This window comes from Engraulis encrasicolus, chromosome 1 (assembly GCF_034702125.1).
Source record: "Engraulis encrasicolus isolate BLACKSEA-1 chromosome 1, IST_EnEncr_1.0, whole genome shotgun sequence".
Lineage (NCBI taxonomy): Eukaryota > Metazoa > Chordata > Actinopteri > Clupeiformes > Engraulidae > Engraulis > Engraulis encrasicolus.
In genome coordinates this window covers 52,849,504-52,865,445 of record NC_085857.1, presented here as the reverse complement: position 1 = coordinate 52,865,445, position 15,942 = coordinate 52,849,504, and the positions used below count along the sequence as shown (strand labels likewise).

General features: G+C 39.5%; 1 protein-coding gene across 1 annotated transcript in view; it reads right to left on the bottom strand.

The window, feature by feature from the left end:
- Positions 1–8,636, bottom strand: part of LOC134458269 (GTPase IMAP family member 8-like) — an 11,911-nt gene extending 3,275 nt beyond the window's left edge. Inside the window, exons 1-4 of the mRNA XM_063210492.1 lie at positions 7,945–8,636; positions 2,442–3,143; positions 1,113–1,811; positions 68–460 (exon numbers count right to left, since the gene is read on the bottom strand). Of these exons, the coding sequence (XP_063066562.1) occupies positions 68–460; positions 1,113–1,811; positions 2,442–3,143; positions 7,945–8,629 (2,479 nt within the window). The 5' untranslated portion in view covers positions 8,630–8,636. The remainder of the gene's footprint in view (positions 1–67; positions 461–1,112; positions 1,812–2,441; positions 3,144–7,944) is intronic.
- Between the last annotated feature and the right edge of the window lie 7,306 nt (positions 8,637–15,942).

The following is a 15,942-nucleotide window of genomic DNA, read 5'->3' as shown; positions in this document are numbered from 1 at the left end:
CAGGGGGGCCCTTTCAACTCTCTCTTATGGTACAGCTCAATGGGTGTGTCTCCCAGCCAGTCTCCACCGGTAAACAGCACCATGGTGTGATTCCACACTCCCTCACCTAGATGGTCAACATGTTCCACCATGTTCTCTATGTCTTCCGGTGTTAAAGAATGAGTTACATTTACATGCAGTAGGAAGATGTGGGGTCCTGGAGGACACAGAGAGACACTGAGCACAATCTCCTGTTTAGTGAGCTCAGAGGTGCCTTTCAGGTTTATATTACTCCACCATCCAGGAGCTTCAACTACAGTGAGCTGACTGCCTACTACTTCTCCCTGTCTCTTCACACACTGAGCTGTTCTCTTCAGGTCAAACTCCTCTCTGCCCAGGATGGCGTTTCCTGATGAACTTTTCCCAGACTGTCTGTATCCCAGCAGCACAATTCTGAACTCTACTTGAGGCTGTAGTTGTCCTGTTAAATAGGATTATGAAAAAAGAAACAAAATTGTGAATGTTTTTCATTTAAGAAAAAAAGAATCATTAAAATCATAATGGTCATGGAATGGTATCTTAAACAGGTAGCTGATCTGTACAGTAAAGCAGTGGTTCCCAAACTAGGAGTCGGGACCCCCAAAGGGGTTGCTGAGGTACTGAAGAGGGGTCACGGACAAAAGGAATTTTGCATAAAAACAGGAAATCCACAGGTTAGCAGCTAACATAATTCCATAATTTGGTTAGTAACAGTATTCACTTTCATGGTTAATAGAAGTATTTGCGGTCCTGTAGTTTTCTAGCAATAGTAGCAGAAAAACTATTAACGGTAAATCTAGCAATATTATGGATAAAAAATTAATTAGGTATTAATATTGCTAGATTGATAATTTGTCTGATAATATTGCTAGAAATCCTCAGCTAGGTTAAGACTAGTGAAGGGGGGTAGAGAAAATATTCACAAGTCCAGAAGGGGGTCCCAGCTGAAATAGTTTGGGGACCACTGCAGTAAAGCATCATATTATACAGATTAGTATTTACATTAAAGACATTCAGAGCATCTCATAACATTTTAAAGTAATCAATACTGTTTTTTTACATTTAAAATTGGAAATGGAAATGGAAGAACTCACCCTTCAGAGACTGTAAATGCTCCCTTTGCTCCTCCACCTTCTTCTGTCTTGCAGTGGCTCGCTCCTCATCTTCCTCTCTCCTCTTCATCACTTCCTCCAGTCTCTTGCTGTCCATCTCATAGTGACGGCCCCCGTTTCCACAGATAATCTCCTCCATCTTTTCTAGCAGCTCTGTGATCTGTTTCCTGTTACCATTGTCCATGTTGTTGAGGACATGATATCTGTTCCCACATTTCTCTACTAGAGAATGCAGGGTCCCTTCACTCTCTATGTACAGCTCAATGGATGTGCCTCCCAGCCAGTCTCCATAGGTAAACAGCACCATGGTGTGACTCCACACTCCCTCACCTAGATGATTAACATGTTCCACCATGTTCTCTATGTCTTCCGGTGTTAACGCATGAGTTACATATACATGCAACAGGAAGATGTGGGGTCCTGGAGGACACAGAGTGACACTAAGAGTGATCTCCTGTCTAGTGAGTTTAGGGGTATCTTTGAGGTTTTTATTCTTCCACCATCCAGGAGCTTCAACTACAGTGAGCTGTCTGCCTGCTACTTCCCCCTGCCTCTTCACACACTGAGCTGTTCTCTTCGGGTCAAACTCCTCTCTGCCCAGGATGGTGTTTCCTGATGAACTTTTTCCAGACAGCCTGTATCCCAGCAGCACAATTCTGTACTCTAGTTGAGGCAGTTGTCCTGTTAAACATTATCATAAAAATGAAAAGAAACAAAAATGTAAATGTTTTTCATTTAAGAAGGGTGCTGGTCATGTCATGGTATCTTAAACAGGCAGCTGACATTACATTTTTGTTTTGCATATTTTCCTTCAATATGTACAGTAAAGCAGCGGTTCCCAAACTAGGGGTCGAGACCAATAGGGGGGACGTGGAGTTACTGAATGGGGGTCACAGACAAAAAGGGATTTTGCATAAAAACTGGAAATGCACAGGAAAACAGCTAACATATTTCCATAATTTGATTACTATTCACTTAATAGATGTATTTGCTGTGTTGTAAATGTCTGACAATATTAGCAGAAAAACTATTAATGGAAAATCTAGAAATATTAATAGAAAAAAAATCGTTAGGGACTGCTAGATTTTCCATTGATAAGTAGTCTGCTAATATCATTTTCTAGATTAAGACAATAGTTAAGGGTCTGTGTGTGTGTGTGTGTGTGTGTGTGTGTGTGTGTGTGTGTGTGTGTGTGTGTGTGTGTGTGTGTGTGTGTGTGTGTGGGAACCACTGCAGTAGAGCATCATATTATACAGATTATTATTTACATTAAATATGTTCACTTCACAGCATCTCATTGGAAGAGCTCACCCTTCAGTGACTGTAAATGCTGCCTTTGCTCCTCCACCTTCATCAGTCTTGCAGTGGCTCGCTCTTCATCTTCCTCTCTCCTCTTCATCACTTCCTCCAGTCTCTTCCTGTCCATCTCATAGTGACGGCCCCCATTTCCACAGATAATCTCCTCCATCTTCTCCAGCAGCTCTGTGATCTGTGTTCTGTCACCTTTGTCCATGTTGTTGAGGACATGATATCTGTTCCCATATTTCTCTACTAGAGACTGCAGGGCCACTTCACTCTCTATGTACAGCTCAATGGGTGTGTTCCCCAGCCAGTCTCCACTGGTAAACAGCACCATGGTGTGACTCAACGTTCCCTCACCTAGATGATTAACATGTTCCACCATGTTCTCTATGTATTCTGGTGTTACATCATCAGCTACATCTACATGCAGTAGGAAGATGTGGGGTCCTGGAGGACACAGAGACACACTGAGCACAATCTCCTGTTTAGTGAGCTCAGAGGTGCCTTTCAGGTTTTTATTCGCCCACCATCCAGGAGCGTCAACTACAGTGAGCTGTCTGCCTGCTACTTCTCCCTGCCTCTTCACACACTGAGCTGTTCTCTTCAGGTCAAACTCCTCTCGGCCCAGGATGGTGTTTCCTGATGAACTTTTTCCAGACCGCCTGTATCCCAGCAGCACAATTCTGAACTCTAGTTGAGCCGGTAGTTGTCCTGTTTAACAGGATCATAAAAATGTAAAGAAACAAAAATGTTTTGTTTTTTTTTCAGTGAAGAAAAAATAATCATGCTATCTAACACTGTGCGATCCGGTTCTCGATTCTGATTGGCTGATAGCTGTGGTCAATCGAGCGTAAACCTACACCTTTCACATGAAGATTCTATGCGCGTCCAAGTTAGACCCACCCAGCGCATCTACGTCGGTAATGAGAATATGTTGCAGTTGGGGTAGGAAGTCTGCAAGAAGACCACATCTTTGCACCATATGTGGTTGGGGTATCAGTGTGATTGCAAAGACATTTAATTCCTGTGGTGTTTCACTGATTCTTGAGAAAGTGGCTAAAACAGGTTGTAATCTTGACAGAAAACAAGGCCGACAGGCGGACAACAGATGCGTCCCTCTATGCCAGTTCCAACAATGCAATTTTTCCCCCCAAACACCCCCCTGGCCTCCTCCTAACCTGTCAACGCCCCCCTGAGGATGTACTTTTTGTTTATTGGTCATCATGGACACTCCAAATAATGTGGCAGGCAGCAAAATGGCAAGACATGGCTTTATTTTTTGCAGTTTAGGCTATAATAAGCTTATTCTTGGATTTGGAAAAGAACCATATGATTTCAAATTTTACATAGATGAAGTAGGCTACATTACAAATGACCAGACATTTTATTTATTAGTATCAACCTTTAGTATCACGCCATTTCAGCATCATGTGCATGTGGGAAAGAATCTAAACATCGACAAATAATAAATAAATAAAATCGTTTGGGTGAATCATGTGCTTATGGGTTCACCCTTTAGGTGAATTATGCGCTTATTTTTCAAAACCAGCTTCACCGTCAAGGCACAAAGCAGTGAGCTCCCGTGCCAGAGTTTACCAAATTCAAACGACTACAAAGCAATTACGAAAGACGCGTTATGTCCTGTACTCTCTCTGAGCGCAGCGAAAAGCACCTGTGGGGTACGAGCCCGCCAACGAAAGAACCTCCCTGTAGGTTACGAATAGGCTATAACACACCGTATGTCAAATGGCCCAGATGTCTACTTGTAGTTCGAGCACCATGCTCCAATGCGCAGCGCAAACTGACTACTGAAAAGGCAGAAGTAAACTCGCTGGGAATATTAAAAGGGAGGCTCGTAGGCTACACACAGACCTCTGAACCCGAGTTTGTGGACTGGAGAAAAGCGGAGGAAAATGTGAATGTTATGAAAGAAAAAAAAGCTAACCAAATGTATGTTACAGGTCCACGTTTAGAGGAAGAGCTGCGCTGCGGGTCGCCTGTCAACTACAGTTGCATGTCCTGGAGCGCTATGCAATGCAAACGCCCCTCTATCCACGCACAAAGGAAAATGTAAATGTTTTGAAAGGAGAAAAGCTATAACCAAATGTTACAGGTCAACGTTTAGAGGAAGAGCTGTATGCGCTGCGGGTCGCCTGTCAACTAACTACGGTTCCATACCGTGGAGCGTTATGCAATGCAAACGCCTCTCCATCCGAGCACAAACATCTGTGTCAAAAACTGCCTGTCGACTTCTAAATCGTTCATTTCCGCGAGTTTCTGACGAACCAAAATAAAGTTGCCTCCCATTGTCCAAACGCAAAACAATGGCGAAAATTGAATTCCCCCCTCAGTTGTTTCACAATGCCATCAGCCGTCTTGCCTCTTAGGTAATATGTTCTGGCTTGCACGCATTCGCTCCGGTCCAAAATGGCAACTCTGCCGCCTTGTGGCCACAGTAAGGAACAATTGGCTTGCACGCATTCGCTCCGGTACAAAATGGCAACTCTGCCGCCTTGTGGCCACAGTAAGGAACAATTGAAGGAATGCGTTTCAGACGAATGCGTTTCAGACGGACGGACGGACGGACGGACAGACAGACCCTCTTATAGAGATGCTGGGACGCATCTAAAAAACTAAGTGAATTTCAAAATAATATGGTATATCCTTGTAGACAAAGGTCTTGACTTTTCAGAAATGCACAAGGCCAATCTCCCCATTTTTAATTTTTTTCAGAAATCAGGTTTTTCTCCAATCATACCTTGTTTTTTGTCAACACCGTCAGACACAATTTAAAGCAATAAAAAGTGTATTGATTTGGTTGCATATGTATCTGGAGTTTTTAAGTGATTGTGTGTGTTTTTTGGTTCACACATACGCCTTTAAATGTTGAAAATTCACTTTCATTCTATTTTAATACTGCTTCATGTGTTCTAATTTAAAAATATGTGCTGTCAGACAATGCTTACTTAATGCCTAAATCAAACATTTTTTTGTAATTTCACAAATATTCGTGTAGGCTTAAATTTGCTATTACTTTGATAATTCAACAACTCCAAAGGAAAATTTTGTAAGCACATATATTTAAATGTCCAAAACTCCTTCTTACGGTGGTGACTTAAGAACTGACGGTGGTGACAGTAATCTGAAGGTGGTGAAAGTGACTTACTTATTACCTACATTTAGCAAAATAAATAGCCCTCTCAAGTCAATGACATCTAGCATAAACAATTTATTTTTGAGTGTGCACAGTATGCTTGTGCATGTGTTTTTCTTCATTTGTTAAATACTCTAGGAAGTAGGCCTAGATTATTGAAAATGTGGCATAAACAGGTTTTAAGTTGTTCAAATCCAAAACATAGAGGTGTATTATCATAGATGAAGGTCTTGGCTGTGCAGTGAATGTATTGGCCAAGCTCCCCATGTTTTACATTTTTCATAAAATGGGCTCTTTCTTGGTTTTGTCACCAGCGTCAGACAGAATTAGAAGTTTAAAAAAACATGTTTACTGTATTTAAGTGAATTACTTTTACAATTCAACATAATTGTAGATACTTATTGGAAGCATATTCTGAAAACTTGTCAAAAACATGTAAAACACATGCTTTTTTGTGAACTACATCAGATGTCACCACCGTCAGGTTTTGTGACAAAAAACCCTCCAAATGCACCTCAGTGGAGGCTGGAGTATAAGTTTGGCTCACAATTATTACTAACATGTCTGGTAATGTTTCATTAACCAGCACAATTTAGTAAAATATGGATCAAGATGATGAGCGGAACAAAATCTGACGGTGGTGACATCTGACGGTGTGAGACAAAAAAACACTCTTTTACATATTATGCATTTTTTGCTCACATCAGCCACTTCGTTTTCGCTCTGTTTCTTAGGGGCTTCATGCCGCTTCTGAAAAAGTACTTATAATTAACATTAATGTAACATAATACTATTAAAACCCCCGACGGTGTTGACAGTTTATGGTTGGGACAGTACCAGTGTCCAAACAAATTAACAAATTGAGGAGAAATTAGTAAACTTACAGGAGCTTCAGTGATGGTGAAGTATTCAGTAGAGCTAAAGGTTTGAAAAGGGGTCCTAAGTAATTTCAATGACCTTGTCCATCCCTGATTTTATTGTCTTTTAAAAAAAATCTGATGGTGGTGACCAATATGCTGGACACACTTTGAGCAATCAGAAAATAATAGTAAATATTGTTTTACACGCACTATGTGCATATCTGCAGAACCACTTCAATATGGACTTTCACATCATGGTGATATTATTCAATAATATCAGTGATTTTTACATTTTAAGTCAATTGAAATGATGACGTCTGTCCTTGGGACAGCTGTTTTTACAGGGTGTGGGCAGGTTTATAGCCATGAAAAGTAATAAAATTACACTTAAATATTTCAAACGACTGTACATTTGTGTAACAGACCCCTGGGTCTTTACCTGGATTCATTTTGTTCATGAAAATGTATTTTATTTTCAACAGAATTGGCAGTTTATTGCTGAGACATGTTTTAGCCGCTTTCTCAAGAATCAGTGGTTTATCACCCCTTGCTGAAATTTTGTAGTGAAGTCTGTTTACTGGCAGCGCGACGCACGCACGCACGCACGCCGAGTAACCACAATCACTTCCTCAACTTGTCAACTCGTTGCGGATGAAATGAATTATCATTAAAGCGTTTTAAAACAAATTTGGTCAGCGATTAAGTGTAACAGTGTTAGATAAGCAACAAGCGACTTGAGTCCGTGGGTTAGCTCCATTGATAGCGGGCAAGGGGGCGCTTACGGCACTCCGCTTCGCGTCGTGCCCCACTCCCCTTGGCCGTTATCAATCGAGCGTAACCCACCGCCTCTCGTGGCTTATTGCTTCAACAATCATGCTGTCATGTGATGGTGTCTTAGCGGGTAGCTGATATTACATTTTTGTGATGTATGCATATTTCCCTTCAATATGTATTGTAAACCAGTGGTTCCCAAATAAGGGATCAGGACCCCTAGGGGGTCGCAGAGATACTGAAAGGGCGTCGCAGACAACAGGGACTTCAAATGGAAATCCACAGGTTAACAGCTAACATAATTGCATAATTTGGTCGCTAACAGTATTCACCTGTATGATTTATAGATGTATTTGCTGTCTTGTAGATTTCTAGCAATATTAGCAGAACAATTATTAATGGAAAATCTAGTAATATTAATGGACAAAAAATTGCTTAGGCATTATTATTGCTAGATATTCTATTTATAATTTGTCCGCTAATATTGCTAGAAATCCATTGCAAGGCTAAGACTATATTGGGTGGGTGGGTGGGGGTCAAATAAATATTCTAAAGTCCAAATAGGGTCAACGCTGAAAAGGTTTGGGAACAAATGCAGTAAAGCATCCTATTATACAGCTTATTATTTACATTTAATATGTTCAGAGCATTGTTTAACATTTTTTTAAAAGCATTTGGCTACTGATTTTCTAAAATTAAAACCTAAAATGGAAATGGAAGAACTCACGCATCAGAGACTGTAAATGCTGCCTTTGCTCCTCCACCTTCATCTGTCTTGCAGTGGCTCGCTCTTCATCTTCCTCTCTCCTCTTCATCACTTCCTCCAGTCTCTTCCTGTCCATCTCATAGTGACGGCCCCCATTTCCACAGATAATCTCCTCCATCTTCTCCAGCAGCTCTGTGATCTGTGTTCTATCACCTTTGTCCATGTTGTTGAGGACATAATATCTGTTCCCACATTTCTCTACTAGAGACTGCAGGGCCCCTTCACTCTCTATGTGCAGCTCAATGGGTGTGTCTCCCAGCCAGTCTCCACCGGTAAACAGCACCATGGTGTGACTCCACACTCCCTCACCTAGATAATCAACATGTTCCACCATGTTCTTTATGTCGTCCGGTGTAACATCATCACCTACAACTACAGTCAGTAGGAAGACATGAGGTCCTGGTGGACACAGAGACACACTAAGTGCAATATCCTGTTTAGTGAGCTGAGTTGTGTCTTCGAGGTTTTCATTCAACCACCATCCAGGAGCTTCAACTACTGTGAGCTGTCTGCCTGCTACTTCTCCCCATCTCTTCACACACTGAGCTGTTCTCTTCAGGTCAAACTCATCTCTGCCCAGGATGGTGTTTCCTGATGAACTTTTTCCAGACTGTAGATATCCCAAGAGCAAAATCCTGAACTCCATTTGAGGCAGTTGTCCTGATAAACATGATTATAGAAAAATAAAAAGACACAAAAATTTACATGTTTTTCATTTAAGAAATAATAATGCTGTAATCATAATGGTTATGTGATGGTATCTTAAACAGGTAGCTGATAGCTACAGTACAGCAGTGGTTCCCAAACTAGGGGGCGGAACCCCCAAGGGGGTTGTGGAGGTACTGAAGGGGGGTCACGGACAAAAGGAACTTTGCATAAAGCGGGAAATCCACAGGTTAACAGCTAACATAATTCCATAACTTGGTTGGTAACAGTATTCACGTTTATGGTTAATGCATTTACTGTCCTGTAGATTTTAAGTTCTGAAATGGTTGAAATGGTTTGGGAACCACTACAGTATAACATCATATTATACAGATTAGTATTTACATTTAATATTTTCACAGCATCGTATAACATTTTTAAATAATCAATACTTTTTTCCTTAAAATTAAAACCTAAAATGGAAATGGAAGAACTCACCCTTCAGTGACTGTAAATACTGCCTTTGCTCCTCCACCTTCATCAGTCTTGCAGTGGCTCGCTCCTCATTTTCCTCTCTCCTCCTCATCACTTCCTCAGTCTCTTCCTGTCTATCTCATAGTGACGATGAAAAAATGCTGTTCAAATAAACTCACTGTGTGACTGTTTTTCATCGCGGAATGCTAGCAGTTGATACAAATCTGAATACGATACAGTATGTAATATATCATTTTTTTTAATACTTTATTGTGTGAAACAATGTATTCAGTTAGCATTTTCTGTTGTTACATCTCACAGATATCACACATTTTTTCCCATTTTTTTATATCACCCCCTGTGTGTAGAAATATAATAATAATAAAAATAATTAAAAAAAATAATAATAAAAAAAAGGTAGAATAGACAAAAAGAAAACTTGAATTATCACATAAACAACAACAATGACAACGACTTTAAGTCATTGTCACTCTAAGGGATGAAACAAAGGAATACTTCTTCTTTACCACACTTCTGTTCCTAAAAGGAAGTTAAATAATAAATAAAAAGTAAATAGATAAAGAAGAAGAGTGATTCAATAAATAAATAAAAAGTACACAAAGTAAATCCCTTGCCTTTGGTTTTCATACATATTCTTATATTGGCTTTGTCACCTCTTTTACGCTAGAACCCCCGCCCCACCCATCCACAAACACACACACACACACGCACACGCACACGCACATCTTCACCCACACCCTCACTCTCACTCTCACTCTCACTCTCACTCTCACTCCCCCTCCCCCTTCACCACCCCATTCCCCATATTTTCATATATATTTCCCAAATACCTCTTGTTTCTTTAACAGGTAAAGTTCCCATCTTTTCTCGAAAACCTTTTCCTTTTTAATAATACTGTAAGTCACTTTCTCCATTTCATACATGTCGTGGACTGAGGCTACCCATTTTTTGACATTAGGTGCGTCTGGTATCTTCCAGTGCCTTGTTATTTGTTTCAAAGCAGTGATTCTAAGAACCCAAAAGAAATGTATATGTTCAATACTTATATCAGGCAGTATACCAAGCATTATGTTATGCTGCTGAATTGGGACATCTGTTCTCAAAAAATTCTTTATTGACCCCATTACCTTTTCCCAGTAGGGTTTTAATCTGTCGCATGTAAAGAAAATGTGTGTGTGATCCGCATTACTGTTCCCACAGTTTCTCCAACAACTGGAAGTAAACTGTTTGTATTTTATTGTTGATGGTGTTCTAAAGTACCTTATGTTTACTTTCCATGCAAATTCCTGCCAGTATAAGGATTTTGAATGGTTATAAATATCTTTAAAGGTTTGTTCCCACTCCTTTTCAGAAATTGTCGTTTTCAATTCATCTTCCCACTTCTCTTTAATATGATTCATTTTTCCTTCGTTCTGAGTGTCCTGTAAATTTGTCCAGTTACATTTTTTATACTTCCGATTTCAATTACTTTTAATATTTCTCTTACAAAGGGGTGGATCTCGGCTAAGGTTACAATCTTTATATTTTTATTCACATAACTTCTTACTTGCAAGTATCTATGGAAGTGGCTCCTAGGCAATTGATATCGTCTTTCTATGTTTTCAAAAGAATCAAAGCCTTTTTCTGCATACATTTGATAGAATCGCATGAGACCTTTACTTTCCCATAGATTGAAGCCTCTATCCTCTTTATTTGGGAGAAACTCTGGATCTTGTTGTATATCTCTCAGGCATATCCAGTCTTTATCATCGGTCTTAACTGCTCTACTTAGTCTTTTCCATATTTTTGCTGTATGTTTTGCAGTGAAGTTATGCAATTTCGTTTTAGTTTTTGGAAACCACACATTACATTGCCCTACCAGGTCGGCTTCCATAATTTTCCATTTTGGGTTCCACTTTTTGTTGTTCATGATTAGAATAGGTTTTATCTGTGCAGCGTTGAAGTAGTTAGCTAAATTTGGCAGTGCAAGACCTCCCCTTTCCTTGCGTTGTTGTAAAGTTTTAATTTTTACTCTTGGTTTCTTTTCATTCCATAGAAATTTCCTTAGTAGGTTATCCCACTGTTTGAAGGAAGCATTTGGTACAAGGAGTGGGAGATTTTGGAACAGAAACAGAAAACGTGACAGGATATTCATTTTAATTATACTAATTTTTTCTAATAATGTAAAAGGTATTAGTTTCCACCTACTTAAGTCATTTTTTATCGTGTTTTCTAGCTTCCCATAGTTACAGGCGTACAAATGTTCAAGATTGTTAGGAATATTCACTCCCAGGTACTTTACCTTGGTCAGCTCCCACTTGAACTCATATTGTTTTTTAAATGTGCAACTTAGTTTACTACCGACCTCCATTGCTTCCGTTTTGCTAAGATTTAGTTTGTATCCTGATAGGGAGCTATATTGTCCTATTTCCTGCATTAATGTTGGTAATGAGTTGCATACATCTGTCATATATAAAATCACATCATCGGCATACAGTGCTATTTTGTGCTCCATGTCCTCCATGACCACTCCTTTTATCTGCATATTTTTTCTTATTTTTTCTGCGAGAGGTTCAATACATAAGGCGAATAACTGTGGCGATAGTGGGTCGCCTTGTTTTGTGCCCCTTTTAATCGTGAAAAGTTCAGAAAGTGTTCCATTTACTCTTACTCTGGCGGTCGAGTTGTTATACATCCCGTTTAGCAAGTTTAAGAACTTATGATGAAAACCGAATTTTTCACATACACCAATTAAAAAAGGCCACAGTAAGCGGTCGAAAGCCTTCTCGGCATCAAGCATTAGTGTTAGCATCTGATTTTTTGTTCTTTGGGTGTAGTCTATAATATTAATGGTCCTTCTGATGTTATCTCCAAGTAGGCGATCTTTAACAAATCCTGTTTGATCAAGATTGATCAAGCCAGGAAGTAAGTCTGTAAGTCTGTTTGCCATAATTGTTGTAAATAACTTTTGATCCACATTTAATAATGATATTGGTCTATATGAGGAGCAGTTTGCTGGATCCTTCCCTTCTTTGTGGATTACTGAAATCATGGTTGTACCCCAGGTTTTTGGCCACAGCCCAGTCTCCAGAATGTCATTGAAAACCCTGTTTAAGATTGGTATTAATACATTTTGGAATGCTTTGAAGAATTCATAGGTAAATCCATCAGTACCTGGGCTTTTACCAGTTTTGCTTTTCTTAATCGCCCTTACTATCTCTTCCTCTGCTATTGGTTGTACTAAATAGTTGTTTTGTGTCTGGGTCACTAGAGGGAGATCTAAATGTTTTAGGTAGTTCCTGATTTCAAGATCACTCACTTGTTTTTCTGGGGTATATAAATGTTGGTAAAATTCCCTGAAGCAAGCCGCAATTCCTGATTTCCCCCTGTGAAGGGTGCCATTTACGTCTTTAACCATAGCGATCGTTGCTTTTTCTTGCTGTTTCTTTAATTTAAAAGACAATGTTTTCAATGCTTTAGGGCTGTTATCAAAAAGAAATTGTTTACTTAGTGTTAATTTTTTTTCTATCTCCTTAATATCTATTTCTTCTAATGCTTTTTTAACTGTATTTAGTTGTTTACTTAATTCCTTTGTTCTTAGCCTTTCATATTCTTTTTGCAGGTCTTTGATCTTAGTTTCTAACTCTTTCCTATTTTTGTCATTTTGTTTCTTTTTCCAAGATGAGTAGGCTATGATTTCCCCTCTTATTGTTGCTTTAGCTGCTTCCCATATAGTCGTATTACTCACCTCACCATTATCGTTAATTTCAAAAAAGGATTTGATAGTATGTAATATAAAGCGGTGTTTTCAAATGAAAAGTGTTTCCCATGACACTCCCTCGGACCGCGCTGTCAGAAGTTGCATGTGGGGTTTTCTGACAGTGAACCGTGGAAGTGGTAACGAGAGCAATCGTTCACTAATGACTCGCATAAGCATCGGCTGACTCGGGACCGTGATCAATTAAACATTTAATCCTACCTGGAGCCCCTTTAAAGGTACATATTTAATCAGGATGAAATGGCCTACTTTCCATAACCTTCTTAGGTTAAACAAACAGACATTATTTGGAGTGTATTAGATGGTACAAATTTGCCTTTTTTAGTACTGGTACTGGCCCACCCATTGTTAAATGTTAATTAAGTGTTTATAAAGCTGTGAATAGGTAGTTATTCTAAAGGGTTACCCAACAATGTCCTCATTAAATAGGAAAAAGAGAAAAGCACAATTTCAAATATGTTTATTGGTGCAACCGCCAATCAATATTCGTGGTGGCTGGGTATGATATAGCCTGGTGAACCAGCGCCACCCGCTGGACGGCAAAATGTTTTGTCTACGGGTGGGTCTGGCCTCGCATAATGATTCAATGAAGCCAGAATGCCATGAATCTGGCAAACCAATTACAACGCAATGATGTGTTTTGAATCAAAGCGGGCAGGGTTTTGAGGGAAGGTTGTTCTCATCAACAATCTTCGGATGTATTATGCATCGAGGCCAGACTAAATTAGACATCCACATTTAGTCTGGTTTATCAGGCTAGGTATGATAGAATTTGACTGGCCCTTCGTCTCTTTGGTACAATAGGAAGTACCCTAAAAGATACTTAATTGAATCCTATCGAGTACCTTAAAGGCACATGAGAACACAAAAGGGCCTTTGATTGAACAATAGTGTTCTTTTTACCTTAAAGAAAAAGATTTTATCTTTCCAGTTGGTACCTAATGTACTTTTCAGCATGCAAAATTAAATGTGTACCCTTTTTGAGTGTGAAGGCATTTATGTGTACTCTTTGAGAAACATGTATGCAACTTAAAGGTACATTTGAGAGACTTATGCCTTAAAGACCTTAATTGTACCCTCACTGTACCTTTATTTCTAAGAGAAAAAGCCCTGCAAACTATGCTCACGAAAGCTGGACTGAACCATCTTTCAAATAAACAACTCAGATAAAAATGCGAGTACTTTATTGTCCACAGAGTGGACATTTGTCTTCAGTTTGACCACAGACATTTAAAAACAATAATCCCACAAAACACAATCAAGCATTCGAAGAAATTTGTCTCTGACTTTATTAAAAAGGAAAGGCACGAAGAAGAGTAGTCATACTGTGCTCTGCCTCATATAGTTACTGTCAAATTTAATTTTAACCACATTATTTGAGCACTATGCACAATACTGAAAGGGGCAGAATTGGGCAAATCTGTCAGTCAGTCTACCTTTGGGCTTGTTTTATACTACCTGCCTGTATCAAATAGACTCACTCAGGGCTGGACTATAACGGACATTTCCCGCTGGGCCCTGCACCCTTGTGGGACCCTTTTTTCAGAAATGTAAAAAAAATGTAAGCCAGCGGTACGCTGCGACCTGTAAATAACGCGCGTCACCGCGAGCAACCGACTGCACATGCTTGCTTTAAAAGCAGTTGACCAAGACGAAAAATATTTTTCAGGGTTTTTTTTTTACTTTTTAAAGGATATTGTATGAAAATATCAACATTCATCACACGTGCATTTTCTTTCCCTTGTATAGGCTAGGTTTATGTTTAAAATTATGATCAGCCTACCTGAGATGGTTGTTGTGTCTGTCGGGTTCCTGAATGCACTGACATGGTGGTGGCAGCACTGCAAGCCTTAACCGTCACCAGAGGCTGCGAAGGTCACGTGACTTACAAATAGTGCAACAGAATATGTGAGATACGAGAAGTACCAGAATTAGTGGACATCTGCAAATGTTAGAGGATAGAAGTAGGACAATCAAAGGCCTATACTGTTTTACTTTGTGGAAAAACAACCAATTTAGAATCAAGATATCAAAATCATTATTTTTGAATTCTGTTATTTAGTGATGTCAGTGCAAACAGAGAGAGAAAAAAAGACTTGACAAACTCTTGCAGCAATGAAAGCAGTATTGTGCACTTCCTCATTAAGGGTGCTGTTGCAACCACAGTAACAGGAAGCATGTTTTGTTGACATAGCAACCTACAGGCTTAGTTTCAGCCAATGACTTAAGCAGTCTGTTGTTTCAGTTTAAGATGACCTAGTTTACTATCACTCACGGCCACATCACAGAGACACAGAGTTGTAAAGTACAAGTTGAAGTAGGCCTACCGTTATGGATGTTATTAGAAAACCAGTCGTAGGCTTATAATATTACATAGTTGCCATGTAACATAAGGCCCAGGGGCATCAGCTGACCTAATGGTATACAGGTGCACAGTAGGGCACCGAGATGTAATGCGTCAATGATAAAAGCCCTCACACACCAGCAGCATGCATGCAGCTCCACATAAGAGCTGTATCCCTCCCATGTTTGACTTTAGGCACCATGTATTTTTTCCAAATTCTTCACCTTTAACACCAAAGAAGTCTCTCCCACTGTCCTCTCTCAAAAAAGCCAGCCAAGAGTATGTCAGGTCTAATTCTGACAAAAATGAAGGCTAATGGGACTCATACTCTGAAGTCAAGATCCCAAGATCAACCATTTTAGAACTGATAGCATCAAAACTATATGGTGTTGGAGATGAAGAATATGAAAAAAGAGAAATGGTGCATAAAGTGAAACATGGTACAGATACAGCTCTTATGAGGAGCTGCATGCATGCTGCAGGTGTTTGAGGGTTTTTATAATTGATTAAATCATGAAGTTAAACATGTATTGCTCTACGAATAGCGAATACGTCACCATCTCTCATTGAACTCCATTGATTTTCATTGTGTTGCTTTCCATGATTACAACGACCCTAAACATACACCTAAGGCCACAGTTGATTTTCTGAAGTGGTGAGAGTGATTCAGTGATTGAGAATGACACCTGATCTGCGTATTTGAAGTGTTTTGAAGTGA